We start from the raw sequence: 20083 nt of genomic DNA, 5'->3' as shown, positions 1-20083 counted from the left end.
TTCTCTTTGTCTGGAGCAAGCGGGAGAGGCCACCTGCTGTCAACACGCGGCAGTGAGGTGAGCCCTCAGCCCTGCTCCTTTCCGGTCCACATCTGGGTCACACCAGGGAGGTCCGATGTCCCAAGCAGCTGACCATGAATGTGTGTCAGTGGACAGGAGGAGAATATGAATGCCTGTGGCTGGTGGCAGGATGGCTCCTCTGGGGCCTGCGAGCAGAACCTCTAATTCCTGGCCCCAGCCTGGCCTTCCCGTCATGAGTCCTGAGCGTGGTCATGCAACGCAGGAGGGCTGACAGGTACAGGATGGAGGGGTCCCGGGTGAGGAACAGGAGGCTGGAGACTGTCACTCCAGGTGCCCCTGCATCAGACTCAGTTCTCTCACCCAGAAACTTCATTTCTGTCCCGGCTCTGAGTGTGAGGTGGGTGTGCAGGACAGTCAGTCCGGGCAGGCCTGTGAGCACTGCCCCATCCGCACCCCGGCAAAGCCCACGTGGTCAGGGACAGACAGAGGGACCCGCTCCTTCCTCATTCTTGGCCTCAATCTATGAAGTGTCTGTGTGATGTGGCGGTTGGCCCCAGTGGTCACTAAGGACCTGCAGCTCCCAGCCCTGGGATTCTGGTCCATAGAGCGCAGACAGAATGACCCACCCTGGGGTCCGCAGTCCCTGCAGCAGCCCAGCCTCTCTCTGCCGGCTCCTGGCTCTCCACCCCTCCAAGCACAGGCTCCGCAGAAGCAAGGAATGTCCGGAAGCTCCGAGAGGGACAGGGGAGTCATACACAACCCACGTGTCCAGGTGCTCACAGGTGACATTCTGAATCCTGACAACAAGTCCACCTGTCATCTTACAGATGAGGATACTGAGGCACAGAGAGGGCGAGGCCCGATTCCAAAGCCCACACTCCCGGCTCTATATGGTGGAGACGAGAGGCGGTTCTCTGTCCAGCCTGCAGGGGTAGGATGGCCCCGGAGACCCGGATCGCTGGCTGTGGAACTCTGGGCAGATGCCTGACTGCCCCGCGTGGGCCGCTGTGGAAATGCTCCGCGCAGCACCTGACACATGGGTCAAGGAGCATCTGGGGACACTTCCCAGGGCACCAGGAATCGTCTAGGCCTGAGGCCCCCCAACCCCCACGTTCCTGCACTGGCCCCTCCCCGCTGCCAGCGCCTGTTATTCACAGTTTTTACTTACAAGTGAAACTTAGAAACTTCGGGTCATTACCATTAAATGAAAAATCTCTACCACTTGCCATGAATTGAAGACATCACACATAAAAACCGCAAGAAAACAGACATTAAATTCTATTTAGATGGGGCGTCTGCTTAAGCCTTGCAGTTCCCGCGTAAAAAGAGAAAAGCATACAAAGGACCCAAATGCTGGGATGAAAAGAAACCCAGGACACCCGCTGCCGGGAGGTTACCGAAAACCTCCCTCCATCCTCACGGAGCACTGGGGGGGCGCCTCCGGCTTCTCCGCCCCCGCCGGGACCTCAGGCCCAGAGGAGGGAGGGGTGGGCGTCCTGCTCCATGTGGGCCCGCCCACCGGCTCATCTGCATGGTCCCAGGGGGGCGGGCCGCCGGTGACGTCACGCAGGGAATACCTGCGCGGCGGGGCGGAGGCCCGGCTGAGAGCGCCCCTGCGCCGGCGCAGGCTCGGTGGTTCCGGGATCCTGCCCCGCGAGCTGCCGTCGCGATGTACGACCCCGAGCGCGGCTGGAGCATGTCCTTCTCGGGCTGCGGCTTCCTGGGGTTCTACCACGTCGGGGTGACCTGCTGCTTGGGAGAGCGCGCCCCGCACCTCCTTCGCGACGCGCGCATGTTCCTCGGAGCCTCGGGTGGGGCGCTGCACGTCGTCAGCTTCCTCTCGGGCATGCCGCTAGGTACATGCGGGGCTGCCGCCCGGGCTCCGCGCGGGAAGGGGGCGCCCCCGGGCCGGGACGCGGGCAAACTCTAGGGGTCGTGGGGCGCCCGGTGGAGCCGACCGGACATGGACACTGCGGGGTACATCCCGAGGGCCCCCTCCCCAAACATATATCTCCTTCGCTGCGTCCTCTCGCGCCGCGACGGAGGGCTCTGTCCCTCGGTCTGAGAGGGGTGTACGCCTAGGGGGCGGCTCCTCTGGGCTTGAGAACCCCAAGCGCACCCCCAGTCCTATCCCCGTCTAGGGCCCGAGCTTGAAGGAAGCCTTCACCCGCCACTGAGAGCCGGGTCCTCCCAGAGCGACTGGGAGGAGGGAGCGGGACGAGGCGTGGGCGGAGGATGGGGCGGATTCCTGCGTTCCCCGACATCTGCTGGGGAGGCCCTGGCGAGCTGAGCTGCCGAAGGGAAGGCCCAATTTGCCCTGGGTCCGACCAGGAGGGGGCTTTGGCGTGTGTCCCAGGGTGGGTGCCTTCTTCCCTCTGGAGTCGCCTCTGGTGGCCGCAGGGCCCTCCAGCGACTAGGTGCCTCTCAGGGCGGGGGCAAGTCTTTGGAGTCCTCCTGGGCAGACTGGCTGGTTCGGAACTGGGGTGGTGGGGGTATGAAATTGATCTCCTCTCCTCCTCTTCTGGTATGTGAGACGCTTCCTGGGGGCTGGAGGGGGTCCCTGGACATCCCCCATCCCATCCTGCCCCGACTCCCCACAGACACAACCTGCCACTGGACACGAGGTCCCGTGCATTTGACTCTTGTCCTAATTAAACATCTGTCCATGTGGGTGCCTGTTGGGGAGTGGGGGTCAGGGGGATGGACGTGGAGCTTGTGCCCAGCTGGCCCAAACTACTAGATTATATCATCCTTGGCCTGGGGTTCTCAGGCAGGGGGCAGGGCCTGGGGCAAGTGGTACCCTGGAGCGGTTGGCACCCAAAGGTCCCCAGATGGAAAGGTAATGCATCTTATCAGCCTCTGCTTATCTGAGGTTTCTTAACAATTTGCTCTTTGCTCGACCTGGGGACTGCTGAGTTGGGCACCACCAACGGGGAGTGACATTGCTTCTAGTGGCCAGGAATCCCCTACCAGTAGGTGCAGCCTTGCCATTGGATAGGATGAGTGAGCAGACCCTGGGCTGACCCGGAGGTGGGGATTTGGAGGGAGGCCACCCTGGCTGCCTTCTCCATTGAGGGGGAGTGGAGCAATGGGCAGGAAGTGTGACCGCGGGGGAGGAGTAGACTGACCACATGGCCAGTGTGCACACCTTGGGTTTTAACACCTTGTATCCCAAGGCGACCTGAAGACACCCACATGGTGGAATGTTTCACTGGGACCAGTTTCATATGCACTGGCTCTAGGGCCTGAAGCACATGGACTCCAGTGTAGAGGGGGTTCCTAACTGGCAGAGGACAGCTGCAGCCTGGGACTGTGCCCTGCAGGACCGGAGGAGGCTCAGGAACCAGCAAGTCCTTGGAAAGTGGGTCTGGAGGTTTCGGCAGGAGCTGCTCCCAGGTTCCTGCTTTAATCTCCTGTCTCACATGGGGACCACCAAGGAGCATTTCCCAAGGACTGCAACTTGGGCAGACCTTCTGAGGGTCCGTGGAAGCCAAGGCTGACTTGGCAGGAGAGATTGGCAGAACCTGCCAGCTGTGTGCAAATCTGCCCCTTCTGCCCACGCTCACTGGAGCCACGCACACAGGGAGAACTGAGCTGAGGTCAGGGGTTGGGTCAGGATGGGCTGGCGTGTGTCTGTCCTTCTGCATCCTGGAATTTACGACAGGCCAGGTCTTGGGCTGGGACAGGTGGTCCTGCATGCCAAAGCAGTGCAGGTCAGCCACAGGAGGCCGAGCCAGTGAGTGAGGTCAGATGGAGCATGAATGTGCCCCATGCCCACTAGAGGTTCTGGTAATTCTGGCGTTAGAGGTTAAAGGTTAAGTCTAGTTACTTTTTAGGAGTCTCCTGTGGGTTGAGCACCTCACCAATTGTATTGTGTCTAATCCTCTCTGTCTCCAAAAGATAGGGAAATATCGTCCCACGTTAAAAAGTCTGAGACTTAGGCAGTGAAGTGACCTCCCGAGGTCACTCAGCTAGTAAGAGATGGAGGCTGGGTTCAAGCTGAGCTCCAGGCCCGTGCTCCTCCTCTGCTCCCCACAGCGTCAGGGCCGTCTGTGCTGCAGCTCTGGCGCGCAGGAGTCCGTGGCTTCTGGCTTTGTGCGGGATGGAGGTGAGGAGAAAGTTCACCTGGGCCTCTGGAGGCTTGTTCCTGTGGCCAGGGCCCGGAGCAGCCCTGTCCAGCAGAAATACAGTGCAGGCCACAGATCTCATTTTTCATTCCTAGTAACCGCATTGAAAAGGTAAAAGACGCAAGCGAAATTAATTTTATTTATCCCAATTTGGCCAAAATATTATCATTTTCCCGTAAATGTAAAACATTATTAATGAGATATTTGTCACCCTTTTTTTTTTTGGCACTAAGCCTTTGAAATCCAGTGTGTGTTTTACGCATCTCAATTTGGATTAGCTGCGTTTCACGGGCTCCTGTGGCTCAGTGTGCACGGGGCTGCCGTGTTAGACGGCAAAGGCCTGGAGAAAGGGTCGGCAGCTTCCTTGGCATCAGGTTTCTGGTCTTGCCACAAAGCATTCCCATCTCCAGGGTGGCAAATTCCTTTGTGTATTTGTCTTCTGCCCCTCCTCCCCACCAGAGCTGAGGGTCCAGATCCTTATCAAAATTTCCCGGAGCGCCAGGAGCCGGAACATTGGGATCTTCCACCCGTCCTTCAATCTGGACAGGCAAATCCGAGAAGACCTGCACAGGCACCTCCCAGGCAACGTCCACCAGCTCATCTCCGGGAAGATATGCATCTCGCTCACCAGAGTGTCCGATGGGGAGAACGTGATGGTTTCTGACTTTAGGTCCAAAGACGAAGTCGTGGACGTAAGTGGTTTGCTTGTCTGGGTGTTGGCAAGGAAGAAAGACTGTTTCATTTTGGAAGCCACACAGAGAGGGCTGTCATAGCCCACCTGCCATGTTTCTTAAGATGCAAAAGAACCTGGTGACCTGTGATGCTGGTTGGCTTACTGCACCAGGGTGACGTGAACTCCACGTGCATCTGGTGGTCTGGTCCATAGCATGTATAAACCCTACGTGTTCCAGGACAGTTTCTGTTTCAAATAATGCCTCCCATCCTTCAAGACTCGGCTCATGACCACCTCCTCCAGGAAGTCCATCCCACGTGTGTCCCTCCTCCCAACATTCCATGTTCCTTAATGAGGACGCCTCGAGTAGAACCTGCCAGGGTGGGAACATTCTTATTTACCTCTGCCAGCAGGGTCTAGTAGGGGGACCATTTGCAATATCCAAATACCCTTTAACTTGGCTGATGCCTTTTATGAGAGTTACTGGGACGAGGTTTCACTTAACACAGGTCTGTATGAGACAGCAGCCTGGCACATACAACCAGCAGCCCCTCAGCAGCCAGTATCATCTTCCACTTAATCTTGTTTCCAGAAGCTCTTGTGGACAGCCAGCACTAGTCCGTTCCCACACGAGTCTGTTCCTTCAGTGTATCAGTGTTGCCTCCATCTTAATGCTTGCCAGCACGGTGCTGCTCAAAGTGTGGTCCTTGGACCGGCAGCGTCTGCAGCACCTGGGAGCTGGCTAGAATTGCAGATTGTCAGGCCCCACCTGCGACCTACTACATCTGCATCCTGGGGCGGGGACGCAGAGGCTGTGGTTCTGACAGCCTTCTGGGTGATTCTGACGAAGGTCAGCATTTGCGAAGCCCTGATCTAGTCCCTTTCTGGTCAGCGAGTCGACCACTCTTGGTCCTGTCTGCGATGGCCCAGTGCGACTCTCGTGGGGAGCAGCGGCGGGAAGTTGAAGTCCAAAGACAATGTTGTTAAGGAGCTTATACTTAGGCCTGAAATACAAGTGTGTAGGTTCGTTCATCATTCATTCAACTCATTTATTAAAGCACCTACTCTGTGCAAAGAGCATTTTGAGGCTTGTTGCCCTACTCACTGGAGAAAGCTTGTAAAGGCCCAGGGGAATAAAGGGCACCTGTTGTAGCCTGTGGCTTCACCACCTTTTGTCTTCGCAGGCCTTGATGTGTTCCTGCTTCATCCCTTTCCTCAGTGGTCTAATGCCGCCTTCCTTCAGAGGCGTGGTGAGTCTGCTTTAAACTGTTGCACGGCCCCTGCCTGCGAGGCACTCAGCTCAGGGACCCTGAACCCGTCCCCAAACGCAGACAGCGGTTCCATGGCCCATCCCCCTTCCAGGCAGCCTGGGCAGCAAAACCAGCTTCATGTAGAATCAGTAGTCTGGCTATCCGTAAGGTAGACGGGTCCTGTCAATCTTCACGCTGGGCGCTGGAGACGGGTTCCCAAGGGCCTAGTTAAAGTGTGAGATGCTTAAGAATCGGCTGCTTGCTTCAGGTAGAGCTCATTCTCAAGGGGTGAGAGTTTCAGCCCCCTCTGGGTCTGGTTCTGTCCTTTTCAGCCCACAGCTTTGGGCAGAAGCTGCCGACAGTGCTGTGATTGGGTTCCATGCAACAAATAATGTGTTTTGACTGGTTCTTGAGCCCTGCCTGGGGTGGAGCAACCGAAGTTGACGTGTCTGTTCTGCAGGCTCTGGACTAGACGCTGGGCTGTGCTAGACCACCGGGCAGCCCCCTTGTGGGGCAGTGGTCATCAACTGGAGATGATTCTGCCCCTCCACTCGGACATCTGTCAGTGTCTGGAGACGGTTCAGTGGCCACAGCCGGGGGATGCTACGAGGATCCAGTGGAGAGGCTAGGGGTACTGCTCAGCGTCCCGCAGTGCACAGGACTGCCCTCAACAAAGAATTATCTGACCCCAAATGTCAGTAGTGCCAAGTTGAGAGTCCCTGTCTAGGGAGAGAAGACGTGACATCCCACCATCTCAGAGCAGGAGGCACTTTCTGCTTTGAGCCCTCTCGGTTCCCGCTTTAAGAGCCGTGCCATCCTCACGTTGCACAGCAAGCTGTAAAGGCACGTTTATGTAGCCTCGCTCATGCCCCAGAGCAACCGCACGACAGACACACTGTTGTCCCTATTTACACACGAGAAACCTGAGGCCAGGAGCAATGAAATGGTCACCCCGAATTCTTAGCCTCTGTCTGGCAAACAATCCTGGAACTGAATCTCTGCCCTGGCACATGTCAGCTGGGCCACTTGGGACACATTGCTTAACCTCTCTGGGATTGATTTGCAAAATAAGGGGGCCAGCCCAGTGGCACAGTGGTCAAGTTTGCACCCTCTGTCTCAGCAGCCCCGGTTTGCCGGTTCAGATCCTGGGCATGGACAGACACACCGCTCATCAAGCCAGGCTGTGGCAGCGTCCCACATAGAAGAACTAGAAGGACCTACAACTAGGATATACAGCTATGTACTGGGGCTTTGGGGAGAAAAAAGAAAAGAGGAAGATTGGCAGCAGATGTTAGCTCAGGGCCAATCTTCCTTGCCAAAAAAAAAAGGATATCTTAGGGGGAAAAAATCAGGATTAAGAATAGTGCAATATCATAGAGTTGTTGTGGGAATTACATGAAATACTGCAGTCAGGTGCTGAGTGCAGAGCCTGGCACACGGAAGTCGTTGGTAAATGTGGGTTATTTCATCATTCTTGTTGTTGTCTTCCCACTTCTTTATACTGGGTACACAATCACCCATTCAGGAGACTCAGCAGAAACCTGCTGAAAATCAGAACAGATCATTCTCGAGATCTTACCAAGCAAACGCAGGACGTTACCATAGAAACGTCCAGAGTGGAAGGAAAAATTCGAAGGAACATCTGGCTTTAGACTATCCCTTGAGTGAGAAACAGTCAACCTGCTTCCTCGCTCCTCAGTCTTGACTCAAGATTCCTGACACTGGGTCCTGTGTGCCTTTCTGCCAGTGAGGTTTCTGATGGTTCTGACGTCTTCCGTGGACCTTGTGCGGCTACAATTTTGAAGATACTGCTGTGCACTCATCTGATCATTTCTGGACTCAAGAATCTCTTGATGACCAAGGCATGGCTGCACAAGCCTGATTCTTTCCTGGACTTGTCTGAGGCCAAGGGGTGCCCTGAGATTTCTGCCTCCGGAAGGATGGCTGGGGAGGGTCTTCCTGCTGTCATCTTTGAAGACCTTCTTCCCTGGGCACTGCTGGCCAGGCTGTGATGGTCGAGGGTTTGGGAATTGTGCCGACGTTGGCTTGGTAGACGCAGACTCGGTCCAAATTGTAGCGGAGTCTGCCTGCCGCAGCCTGAGCTCCTTTAAGGATATGGATGCAGGAAAACTGATGCTCACGGGAACTTCTCCCAAATGCCGCTTAGTTGTGGGATAAGAGGACCTTTTCTGGGGCCTGTCTGGGTCTCAGGGTCACTGTTCCATTCGAGTACCCAAACTCCTCAAGGTGTTGGTTCTCATTTTGAGAGAAATGAGAAATGTGGGGAGATGCAGGCTCACAGGTTGAGTATCCTGCCCCCGGTTTCCCCAGCAACAAGGGGCTCTGGAATTGAACCCATGACCATCTGTATCCTTTAGGACACTGTCCCCAGTGCACCCAGCGTCCCTGGTCTATATGGCCCCTTTATGCAGATTACAAGAGTGTGGCTATGGGTGCTTGCCCGGGCTTAGGACTTGGCCAACACAACGTGGGCTAGACTCCACCTTCCATCTGCCTCTTTGCCAGGCACTTTTTGTGCAGTGCACAAACTGCACAACAGTGTGTAGCAACCCTACATGCCAGCGTAGAGCCTGGCCTGGCACGGCACAGAAATGCTCAATAAGGATTTGTTGAAAGAGTGATTCCAGAGATCCCATGGCACCTGCCTCTGGCTCTGGGAAGCCTCAGCCCAGAATCTGAAAACCACATGAAACACCTGCCCAGGGCTGCTGACCATATGTCCTTTTTTTTTTCTCCTTTAAAAGCGATACGTAGATGGAGGATTCAGTAACAATATACCCTTCTTTGATGCGAAAACTACCATCACAGTGTCCCCCTTCTATGGGGAGTTCGACATCTGCCCCAAAGCCACATCCACAAACTTTCTTTACATGGACTTCGCCAGGCTCAGCCTGCGCCTCTGCTCGGAGAACGTCTACCTGGTCATCCGAGCACTGTTCCCTCCGGATCTCAAGGTGAGGGGGCGGGGGGCTGTGTGGCCTGGGGGCGCCGCTCTTCTTTGCTTCCCTCTTTGCTGGGAGATCTCCCAGCTGTCCTCTACATGAACGAACAGACCCCACATTGAATAAGAGCTCGGAGAAGAGTGGCTTGTTCCGGAAGCCGAGGGCTGCCCCCGCTTGGGTCATGAGGATGACTGGGGGACATTGAAACAGCGTCTGCTCCGATTCCACTTCCGGGGGCTGTGGTTTAAGTTGGGTGCAGCAGGATTTTTTTTTAAGTGACCCTGATGATTTTTTGTTCTTCTTGGGAAAAATCCGTCCTGAGCCAACAATTGTTGCCAACCTTCCTTTCCCTTTTATTTCCCCTCCCCAAAGCCCCAGGACATAGTTGGATATTCTAGCTGTTAAGTCCTCGTTCTATATGAGCTGCCGCCACAGCACAGCCACTGACAGATGAGCGGTGTGGTTCTGCGCCCGGGAACCGAACCCAGGCCGCCAAAGCCGAGCGCACCGAACTTTAACTGCTAGGCCATCAGGGCTGGCTGTGATGATTGCTGTTTGCAGCCACGGTCCAGAACCACACTGCATTTGGTGGTTTAATCTTTCTTGGCTGTCGTCGTTTCAGTAGGCCTGAGCGCCCTAACATAGTAAGACAAGGAGTAGACTGTGGGCGCTCACAGTTCCCCGGGAGGAGGAAGGCGGCCCCGTGCAATGTACACCACCGGCGTGTGCTCCGGACAGAGGGAGGGCTGTCCGACAGAACTGGTTTGCCTGTATGCTTCGTGTGCGGACGAGGCGGCAGCTGTTGTTGTCCCGGTGCCAACTAGAAGAGGCCCCGATACTTGTTAGGGTGGAGGCCCCTCCAGGGACCAAGGGAGACCTGCCCCTGTCGCGTGGGGCGCCAGCAAAGTCTCCTTGGAGGGGATGTCATTCCAGCCGAGTCCCGCAGGAGAGCGGGGCTGCTGCGTCCCGGGAGCACAGAGCCCTCTGTCGAGCCTTGCTCTGCTGTGCCTGGCACGTGGAAGGGGCCCCGGGCCTGGTGGCATCCTCGGTCTGTCTCGGCCGTTCTCAGGTGACCTTGAGCTGAGTGGTGCCGATGAAGCACCCCCTGCAGTTAATGTGCTTATCTGCTTGCAGGTGCTTGGAGAGATATGCCTTCGAGGGTATTTAGACGCAGTCAGGTTCTTGGAGGAGAATGGTACGTACGGGCGAGGGGAACATAGGCCCTTTGCACGGCTTCTTGGTAGCAGTCCTGGTAAACCAGAGGCTGCTGTTAGTGATGTCACTCCGTGCTCAGCACCTTGACCTACGGTCCTGCTCGGCCGCTCACTCACTCACCCCGGGAGGCGGGGAATCTTTGCCCCATTTTACAGACCTGTTTGTTTTTCTGTTCTACTTGACCTAGTGAACGTTTTGTTTAACGAGGGCTGACGTGACACAGGGTGTCTGAGCCTGGCTTCCGAGGGAAGCAATCAGAGTAGCTGTCACCAGCCAGGTGTGGGTTGCACCCACTAGACCAGTTATCCTTTCTGGGGCAGGTTCTTGCCTTTCAGTCATTCTGGTTCATCCAGGCTGCGGGGGTTGGGTTCTCAAAATATTAGGGTGGAACCAAATAGCAGATGTGCCTGGGACCAGCTTGTATCAATACTAAAAGGTGATTCATGTATCGATCCTCTGAATTAGTCTTTGGCTAAGACCAAGGAGACGGTGTGGTTTAAAGGGTGTCTGTGTATTTCTCTACTCAGAAAATGGCGACTGTGTCGTGCTGGGCACTTGGCTCTGTGGCAGGGATACTGCAGTGGACGGACAGGTGTGGCCGTGCTCCTCGGGGTGCATAGTCCTGTGGTGGGCAGATGAGAAAGGAGGGTGACGGTGTGCTGAGTTCCCTGCTGGCAGACAGAGGACGCTATAGGACCACATAGCAGGGGTCTGCAAGGCGTGGGGGAAGTAGGGCTTCCAGAAGGATGTGAATCCACGTTGAGGCTTTGGGGATGACTAGGAGCATTCTGGCATGTGGGACCTGGGGGTGAGTCCTGCAAGCAACAGAGTGCAGTCTGTTGGAAAGAAGGCCTGTGTAGGGGGCTGGACCGGTGGCGTAGTGGTTAAGTTCATGCTCTCCACTTCTGTGGCCTGGGGTTCATGGGTTTGGATCCTGGGTGCGGACCTACACACTGCTCATCAAGCCATGCTGTGGTGGCATCCCACGTACAAAATAGAGGAAGACTGGCAACAGATGTTAGCTCAGGACCAATCTTCCTCACCTTAAAAAAAAAAAAAGAAGAAGGCCTGTATAACTGGAGTAGTGGAGGTGGGGATGCTGAGAGATGGACGGAGAGGAGAGGGGCAGGGATGGTGATAAATGAAAGGAGGAGGGGCAAAGCTGGGCCTTGTGGACGTGGTGAGGGGTTTGCATCCCGCAGCCATAGGGAGCCACTGAGGGCTGCTGAAGCAGGAGTGAGGGAGGTCAGAGGACAGCTTTGGAAGACGCCCCCCTGGCTGCAGTGTGGAGAGGGTGAGACCAGCATCCAGCAGGCCAATGAAGCACCTAGAGACCTGGCCAGGGTCAGGGCAACGAGGGTGGCGGAAGGGGCCGGAGGGTACAGGACTTGGAGGTGACTAACCGGACATTTGGGAAGAGGAAGACTCAAGCCTGGCTCCTGGCTGTGGGGGGGGGAGCGGGGGGCTCTGCTCCCAGGTTCAGGACAGTTGGGAGGGAGCAGTTGGGAGGGAAGCTGGTGAGCTCTGTGTGGGACACATGGGTGCGTGGTGCCCCAGGGTAATTTGGGGACTGGTTGTGCAAGAGACAGCCCAATGCCAGAGTGCAGAGTTCCGGAGAGCAGTCTAGACTGGGGATGAAATTGGGGGCAGTCCAGGAGTAGATGACCACAGCAAACTCCGTGGGGCTGGACTTGGCTTACTCCGCGGTTTCCTGCCTCCCCGGCTCCCGTCGAGCCGCCTTCCCTCCCTGGGCCCCCGTTCCCACATCTGTAGCCAGGGGAGCTCGGAGTAAGTGATGTCGAGGTGATTCTCAGTGATTTCAGAGACTGCTGTGTGGCTGAGCCTGTGCAGCGTCTGTGTGGGGTTTGGGTTTAAAGATCTAAGCCAGGTCCTTGTCCAGACTGGCTTCCCCGGGTCCTGCAGAGGACACGCGGGGGTGGGGCAGAGGTCCTGTGGGAACAGAGTCTTTGAAATATACCCAAGGGAAAGTGACGTCCCCAGAGGGTGACCAACGTGTCTAGTAGAGGCCGGAAAGATCCAGGGCGGTGGAAGTGGGAGGTGTAACGTAGGGAGGAAGGTGCGGGCAGCCAGGAGCAGCCCCTGGTCTTTTTGACCTGAGGTTAGAAGCAAGAGGTGAGCCTGGGTCAGCTGTGGGCATCTGAAACTACCTGTCCCCTGTCCCCACCCAACATGCCAATTCCATGAGAGCAGGAAGCACTCCCTCTATCAGCTACTGAGCCCCAGCACCCGGGGCAGTGCCTGCACAAACTCCCTCACCTGAGGCTCCTTTTGAGGCTTGTGATGGAAGCGCACTACCTCAGACGTCAGACCTGGGTTCAAGTCCCACTCTGCCATATACTGGCTGTGTGGCTTTGGATGAATCTCTTAACCTCTCTGTGCTTCTGATTGCTCGGTTGGAAAGTGGAGATGATGATAATGCTAGCAGTGGAATGGCTGCTGCAAGGCCTGACCGTGAAGTTCCTAACTCAGGGCCTGGAATGCAGGCCGAGCCAGTGGTTCAGTTATTATCGATTAGTTATGATCCTTATATTTCCATCTCATGAATCCACATGTTGCTCTGAAGCCCACACAGCCAGTGAATGATCGAGCCAGGAGCCAACCCACATCTGTCCGGCTTCACAGCCCCACACTTCTTTCTCCCGGTGAGGAAGGCCTACCTTTGTCCTGTCCTCGCCTTGTACTTAGCTGCGAACGGCCTGCAGCCTCACGTGTCAGTCTGTGGGTGGGTGGGCGGTGAGTCATGACCTCTGCTGCCCAGATGCGCCTCACGGTTTGCTTGCTGTGCCCTCCGTAGGCATCTGTGACAGGCCCCATCTATACCAGAATTTATCTTCCGAAGAGCCGGAGGTCCTCGCGCCCCTCTGGGAACACATGAGCCTGGGGTCTGCCCCGGGGGTGACGAGTCCTGAGGGAGATGAGCTGCTGGACCACCTGCGTCTCAACATCCCGCGCTGGGACGAGAGCATCCTGGAGACCCTGTCGCCCACGCTCACCATAGGTGCTGACTCCTCACGGGGCAGGATGGCAGAGGGTGTCGTTCTCTGGGACTGTTCCAGAGGCTGACAGGGCTTCTCTGCTGTGTGTTAGGAAGGAAGAGAAGAGGCGGAGCGGCAGGGCAGGCCCTTGGGGCCCCCAGCTCCCGGCACAGGCCTCCCATCCACTCAGGCATCTTGCTCAGTTTCCCTTCCCACAGGGTCATGGCCAGAGGACAACTCCAGCTGAGCCCATCTGGAGTTAACCAGGCATGCTCTCTGCTCCTGGGGTCCGGGCACACTGGATTTTGGGGGCCCCAGTGGTGGGCTCGTTCTTTCAGAACACATTCTCTGCCTGTTCTTCCATCTCAAAGGCATCTTTTTTTTTTTTTTTGAGGAAGATTAGCCCTGAGCTAACATTTGCCACCAATCCTCCTCTTTTTGCTGAGGAAGACTGGCCCTGAGCTAACATCCGTGCCCATCTTCCTCTACTTTCTATGTGGGATGCCTACCACAGCATGGCTTGCCAAGCGGTGCCATGTCCGCACCCGAGATCGGAACCAGCGAACCTCAGGCTGCTGAAGCAGAACATGCGGACTTAACCGCTGCACCACCGGGCTGGCCCACGCCTTTTTTTTTTTTTAAATTGGTGCCTGAGCTAACATCTGTTGCCAATCTTCTTTTGTTTTTTTTTTCTTCTTTTTCCCAAAGTCTCCCAGTACATAGTTGTATATTCTAGTTGTAGGTTCTTCTGGCTCTGCTATGTGGGACGCTGCCTCAGCATGGCCTGATGAGTGGTGCCATGTCCGTGCCCAGGATCTGAGCCTGCGAAACCCTCAGGCTGCCAAAGTGGAGTGCACTAACTTAACCACTTAGCCACCGGGCCAGCCCTCAAAGCCTTGTTTCTCAAGGGGCCTCTCTTGGTTTCCCCCTCCCTCCTAACCCACAGTTTTGAACCTTCACTGAATGGTCATATATTGTATCATGTCCTCAGCTGTTAGATGGACAGATGAGTGCACAAACCAGCTTCCAACTGGCATTCGGAGAAACTCAAAGGTGAACGGGACACCATTCCTTGCCCCCAAGGCCCTGACGCCCTAGGAGCTGCACAAACCAGCAGCTGCCCAGGTTAACGTGGTTTGAGGCGTCATGAGGTCCTTCGGGGGGAAATAGAAGGCTGGGGGGGGGGGTCCCAGGCAGAAGGAGATGGAATCCAGCCGAAGGTACAAGGAAAAGCTAAGAAAGCCAGTGGGGTGTTTGAGAAGTGTGTGTACTCTTCCAAAAATAGTTGTTAATTTAAAAGGGAGTCGATAATTGGGAACCCTGTACCCTGTGGCTATCCAAGGGCTGTTCTGGGCACGTTCCTCGTTTGATATCATTTGTGAAGGGTGCTGATTCTTTGGCTGCCAGGATTTGTGTATTTCATAGAAATTCCCGGCTCCCCCTGGGTAAGGTGGTTGGGTTTTTCTGCTGGAGGGAGACAGACCTCCAAATTGTCTTTTTCAGCACTGAGTGAAGCACTGAAACCCCAAGGTGGATACATGAGCAAGTTTTGCAACTTCCTACCGATTAGGGTGATGTCCTATGTCATGTTGCCCTACACGCTGCCTCTGGAGTCCGCGATCGCTGTGGTCCAGAGGTGAGCGTTGCACGTGGCCTGTGTCTTCCTCACAGGGTTGGGTGGCGACTAAGTGAGAGATTCCTTGCCAGGCCCTCAGCCTGGGGCTGGGCTCCTTGTGCCGTGGGGCTGCGCGGAACACCCGGCAGGAGCCCCAGTGACAAGCGCCTGCCCCTCCCTCTCCACTCATTGCTGCTCAAGGTCTGTCGCTTCTTGTAGGTCCGCACGTTTCTTGGGGGGGTGTTATTCACGGTACGTTGGGAAGGACGTGAGGCACACGCCTGTGGGTGCCGGAATCCCGGGCACCCGTCTTACCTTTTACCGGGTTCCGCAGATTTACTTTGGTGTTGACTTTGTTTTTAGCGAGTTCGTCCATCTTGTCCTTCAGTCTGTCTTTTAGAGCCCACCCCATCCTTCAAAGTCCAGCTCAGCTCTCCGGCCCTCGGTGGCCTTCCCAGATCCTTTCCTCACCCCCACCAAATTAGCCGCCTGCGCCCCACACCGCCTGGCCTTGGGTGAGGTCTGTTCAGGCATTTATCAAAGCCCAGGGTGTGGGAGGCTGCGAAGGGCGGCAGTCAGGCCTCCTCCGTGCTCCCTCTGCTGGGCCTGCGCATGGCCAAGCACAGCACTGCTGCGGGGAGGGGACGGTGTCTCCACTACCAGAGTCTCTGAGTCTCTGCGTCTCTGCGTCGGGGCATCGTGCCACAGACACGTAGAATCCTGGAAAACCAAGACTTTTTCTTTTACTTCCATGTAAACCCTTGAGCTTCCCTTCCTCAGAATTGGCCTAACCTCGCTTCAGGGCTTTTGGGTAGGCAGGTTTTAGGCGTAACGTCCGGAATCCACCTTCCAGAAATTTATCTGATTGAGGTTAGAAGTGATCCTGGCCTTTTAGCAGACAAAGGGTATTGTGGTAAGAGATCTGCCTTTGGTTTGGGTGTTTTCTTGTTCTGTGTCAGCTTATCTTCGTGCTGATGTGAATGTGTGCGTCTCTTGGTTTTATTCTTGCAGACTGGTGACCTGGCTTCCAGACATTCCTGATGACATCCAGTGGCTGCAGTGGGTGACCTCCCAGATTTGTTCTCAAGTGATGACACATCTGCTCCCCACTTCCAGGTAAATGATTTGGCTGTGGGTGTGTGGGTCTGCCAGGCACCCCTTTCCTCTGATCAGGCCTCATGCGCCATTCTAGAAACATCACTGAGCGCCCGACAGGTGGGAAGGAGTTTATCCTTTAGTGCAGGGGGCCCTGTCTTGGGGGAGGTGGCTGAGTAAACCAGAGGTCCCCATGTGTCTGCTGAAAAAGCTAAGCAAGGCCTGCCCGCGGGATGCTGTGCAGTGGGGAGGGGCGGGGAAGTGTGTCCACTGGAGCCCAGGGTTGTTGGCAGAGGAGAGAGCTGGATGAGAAAGCAGGAGAGGGGCAGAGGGGACAGCAGCAGGTCTGGGAATGGCAGGCAGCATTGGTTGGCCTGAGGGAAGGACCTCTGGATGCCTGCACCCCAGGGAGGGGCTGGGGCATGGAGCGAGAGGCAGGACCAGACTGGCTTCTCCGTGTGCGCGGGGCAGGGGGTGCCTGTTAATGCCAATTCCCGGCTGAGCTCAGCCTCGGGGGGGAATCCTGCCATCTGCCTCGTCCACGTGGCCCACGTGGTGCTGCTGCAGCTTTCTGAATTCTGCAAAGTGATTCAGAGCATGAAGTGCCTTGTTCCAGGTCCCAGGGTGGGATCTCATCCTGAAAATCGGGGGCCTCGGCTTCCTCACCTGTTCAGTGGGGCTGACCCTCATCTGCTCACTGGGCTTCTGTGAGGCTTTTGGGAGCCCCTGGCACAGTCCTGGCCACGTGGTGGGCACTCAGGAGATGGGGCCTCAGTGGCTATATGTTATTGGCCGACATGGAAGGGTTTGAGTAGGGAGCAGAACGGTCGGTTTGCGCTGGGAAACGACCCGAGTGGCCGTGTGGAGGAGGCTGCATCATGGGAGCCAACTGACAGCGGGCTCCACAGCGAGAGGGCAGCTGCACCAGCTCAGCCAAGGACAAGGGGGCCTGTTCTCACTGGAACCTGTGGGACTGAGAGGCGTCCATAGGCTCCAGGGCCAGAAGGAGGTGCCAGTTGCAAGCCCTGGGGTCTGCTTTTGTCCCAAGGGAATGGGGCAGCCAGTCAGGAGGAGGAGGCCTGGGGGATGAAGGCGCAGGCTGCGGAAGGACGCCCTGGCGGGTGGCTGGTGTGTGTGGAGGAAACTGATGGGCGCCATCGTGCCTGTGGATGTCCAGTGGGAAGTGTCCAGGTGGCTGGGAGGGTGACATCAGCCCAGCCCTGGGTGTCAGAGGAAGCTGTGGCTTGGAGCTAGGCTGCTCTGCAGTGCCCGGAGTGTGCAGGTGGTACACTCAGCCTTGGCCAGTGGTGTTCGTCCGTCCTCGCTGAGACCGAAGATCGCAGAGCCGCAGGACAGCGGCTGAGGTAGCGTTTTTCACTTGTTTCAGATCCCAGGCGCCGGTAAGCAGCCAGCAGCCCTCTCTGCAGAAACCAGAACACAGTGGGCACTGCTGGGCTCCCCACTCGCCTGCGGACCTGGGTACCGCCCTGTGGACTGTCCACTAGAGACCAAAGCGGAGGCTGCCCGGTGGTCCATCTTCCAGTGTAGCCTAACCTTCTGGGGCAGCGGTGTCTGCTGGGGCGGGGAGGGCTTCCTCTTTCCCCGTGTTTCCAGGAGAGAAGAGTTTCTGAGTCATTTGAGGAGGCAAGTCTAGCACGTTCTTTCAGAGGAGCCAGACCATCCCCATCTTTGCGCAGCCACCTCTGCGCTGCCTTTAGTGCCCCAGGTCTGCGACCTGCAGGATCCGGCCTCTGCTGAATACATAGTTTACTGAAACCAAAGGCAATCAATTTGTAATCATGAAAAGCTAGTAAGCTCCGTGGGGTGTCGTGGTGGTCCAGAGCTCGAGGAAACCTGCTATTTCAGCATCTGAGTCTGTCAGCTCGGTTGGTTGAGAAACGGCTGCAGGAAGCCCAGCATGGAGGGCCCATTGCCGACTCGGTTCGCAGTGTCTCAGCTGTCATCCTGTTCCTAGGGTGGTGGCCGGTGTTTGGATGGAGGGGGACCTGGGGCTGGCGCTGGGCTGCCCTTTGTGCAGTCACGGGGTTTGGAAGGAAGAGAGAAGGGCGCCCCCATCTCCCTGCCCAGGAATCATCGGTCAGTGTGGTGGGAGGGGTTGCCCTCCTTCTCCAAGGAGGGTACTGCCGGGGAGGGGGCATTAACATAACTTGTTTGAATTTGGGGACACCTTCTTGACCTAGCCTAAATATTTGATGAAGAGTTTTGTAGGAAATGTAAGGAAATCTTATGATCTGTTGAATTACGTATTACGGGAATCAGTGAGATGTTAACAGAAGAAGCCTTAAAAGAATGTCTGGTGCACAAGGCATTCACCCTGGCCTCCAGGCCGGGCCAACACAACAGAAGAGCTTCTGTCTGTGCTGCTTTTGTCTCACCCCCGCCTTCCCCTTGTCCTCTGTCCTCGAGCAGCCTTAACAGAGGCAAGCGTGGCATAGGGCCCTACCCTCTCCCCAGGTGGGGGGACGTGTTGGCAGGCACCGTGGAGTATGACTCAAGGTGAAATGTGTGTGTCTGTTTTTCTCACTTAAGCATTCAAATTTAAGAAGTATAACAAAAAGAACAATGATAAGCTCAAAATCCTAAATGTTGGCACAGAAAGCTGCTCCTCCCACCTACATTGTGTGAGTAACCCAGAGTGGAACCAGTAAGCTCAGACCAAGTGCTTGATGCAAAGTAAAGAATGCGGCTCTAGGAGCAAACTCCATATAAACCGCGTGCTCTTGTGCCATGCTGCCATCTTGAATTCCCAGAGGGCAGGGACTGCTTGTGAAAATACAGGGTCGTCACCTAGTGCCTAGAAGCCCTGCTTCAGGGCTCCTTGCATCTCCAGGGGCCTCCTGTTCTGGCAGCACATGCCTCCTACGTGAGGTAAGGGCTGGTGGGTGGTGGGCTCCTCTGGCCACCTGAACCTCAGACCTGTCCCCTTGCTGAGCTGGCCTGGGGGTGGGAGAGGCCACGCCTGGCACCCACCTGGACTCCTTGGGACACACCCTCACACCCTCCCCTGAACCCCCGACCCTCAAGTCTGCCAGTTGGCTGTCTTCTGTCGGAACCACAGCATGGGTCACTAGCACATAGAACCACACTTGAGCTGTATTTCACAGTAACCAGAATATTTCTGTATAGACATATACCCTAGTTCTGTGATCGCTGTTAGGAAAGAAATATGTTCAATGGCTGATAGGATTACATGGGACTTATTTTCCTACTACTTTCTGAAATTGTTCAGCCTTCTTACCATGAGCATGTATTTTATAATTTTTAAAAACGTCTACTAAGCAGGTATGATACTCTTAGAAATGGCCAAGGCTTCCTCCCCATCTGTGCCTGCAATGCCACCCCATCCCCACTCTCCCTGCACCCACACCTCCCCAGCTCTGCTGGGCTTTCTTATCAGCAGAGAAGAACATTCTTAAGTTCCTCCTACCTTATCAAATACTGCCCCCCCCCCCCCCATTTATGGTAGATTTCTGCTTTGGACCACTCCACTATCAGGAATAATCCGTGTGTGGCCTATTTAATGCCAGGGAGCAACAGTCTTTATTTGGTAAATAGCAAAACTTGGTGCAGAGCACGAGCCCGGTTAAAAAAATAAATGCGTGGGTATCTGTGTATATGCAGAAGAAGACAGAGGATGTGAACCAAAGCGCTGCCAGCGGTTATCCTTATGCCATTATCCATAATTATATTTTATTTGTTGTGCTCATGTATGTTTTCCAAATCTCTATGGTCAACATGGATTACTTTCATCAGAAAATAACTCATAATAAATGTGATTTTTAAAACGCTTTTCCTTGTCTCTACCTCTTTTCCAGGGGCTGCAGGGTTGCTTCTCTTCCCTCATCACCTAACTCCCTTCAAATACCCCCTTCCTCAAGGTTCCCGGCCCTGCCAGGCCGGGGCCCCCGCATGCTCTGTCCTGAACACTGGGCCAGACCCTCTGAGAATCCCTCTCCTTCTGGGACCCGAGACCCTCCTCCATCCTGACGGCCAGGCTCTCCCCAAGGCCCACACGTGCCTGCTCTCCTGAGAGTTCACAGCTGCTCCTGGGGAGAGCTCACTCCAAGGAGGGCCCCCTAGTCTCTGGCACAGGTGAGGGTCGGGCCC

General features: G+C 55.7%; 1 protein-coding gene across 1 annotated transcript; it reads left to right on the top strand.

Annotated features, from left to right (window-relative positions):
* The first annotated feature begins 1633 nt into the window (after positions 1-1633).
* PNPLA3 (patatin like phospholipase domain containing 3) lies at positions 1634-19765 on the top strand. The gene is made up of 9 exons (XM_046646183.1): positions 1634-1877; positions 4608-4840; positions 6006-6071; positions 8837-9046; positions 10169-10229; positions 13065-13268; positions 14749-14881; positions 15872-15976; positions 17343-19765. The coding sequence occupies exons 1-9, from the start codon at positions 1691-1693 to the stop codon at positions 17458-17460; spliced, it is 1317 nt and encodes a 438-aa protein (XP_046502139.1). The 5' UTR covers positions 1634-1690; the 3' UTR covers positions 17461-19765.
* The last annotated feature ends 318 nt before the right edge of the window (positions 19766-20083 follow it).

This window comes from Equus quagga, chromosome 19 (genome assembly GCF_021613505.1).
Source record: "Equus quagga isolate Etosha38 chromosome 19, UCLA_HA_Equagga_1.0, whole genome shotgun sequence".
In the NCBI taxonomy this organism is placed as follows: Eukaryota; Metazoa; Chordata; class Mammalia; order Perissodactyla; family Equidae; genus Equus; species Equus quagga.
Note: the sequence above shows the minus strand (reverse complement) of the source record. Positions and strands in the feature narration are given on the sequence as shown.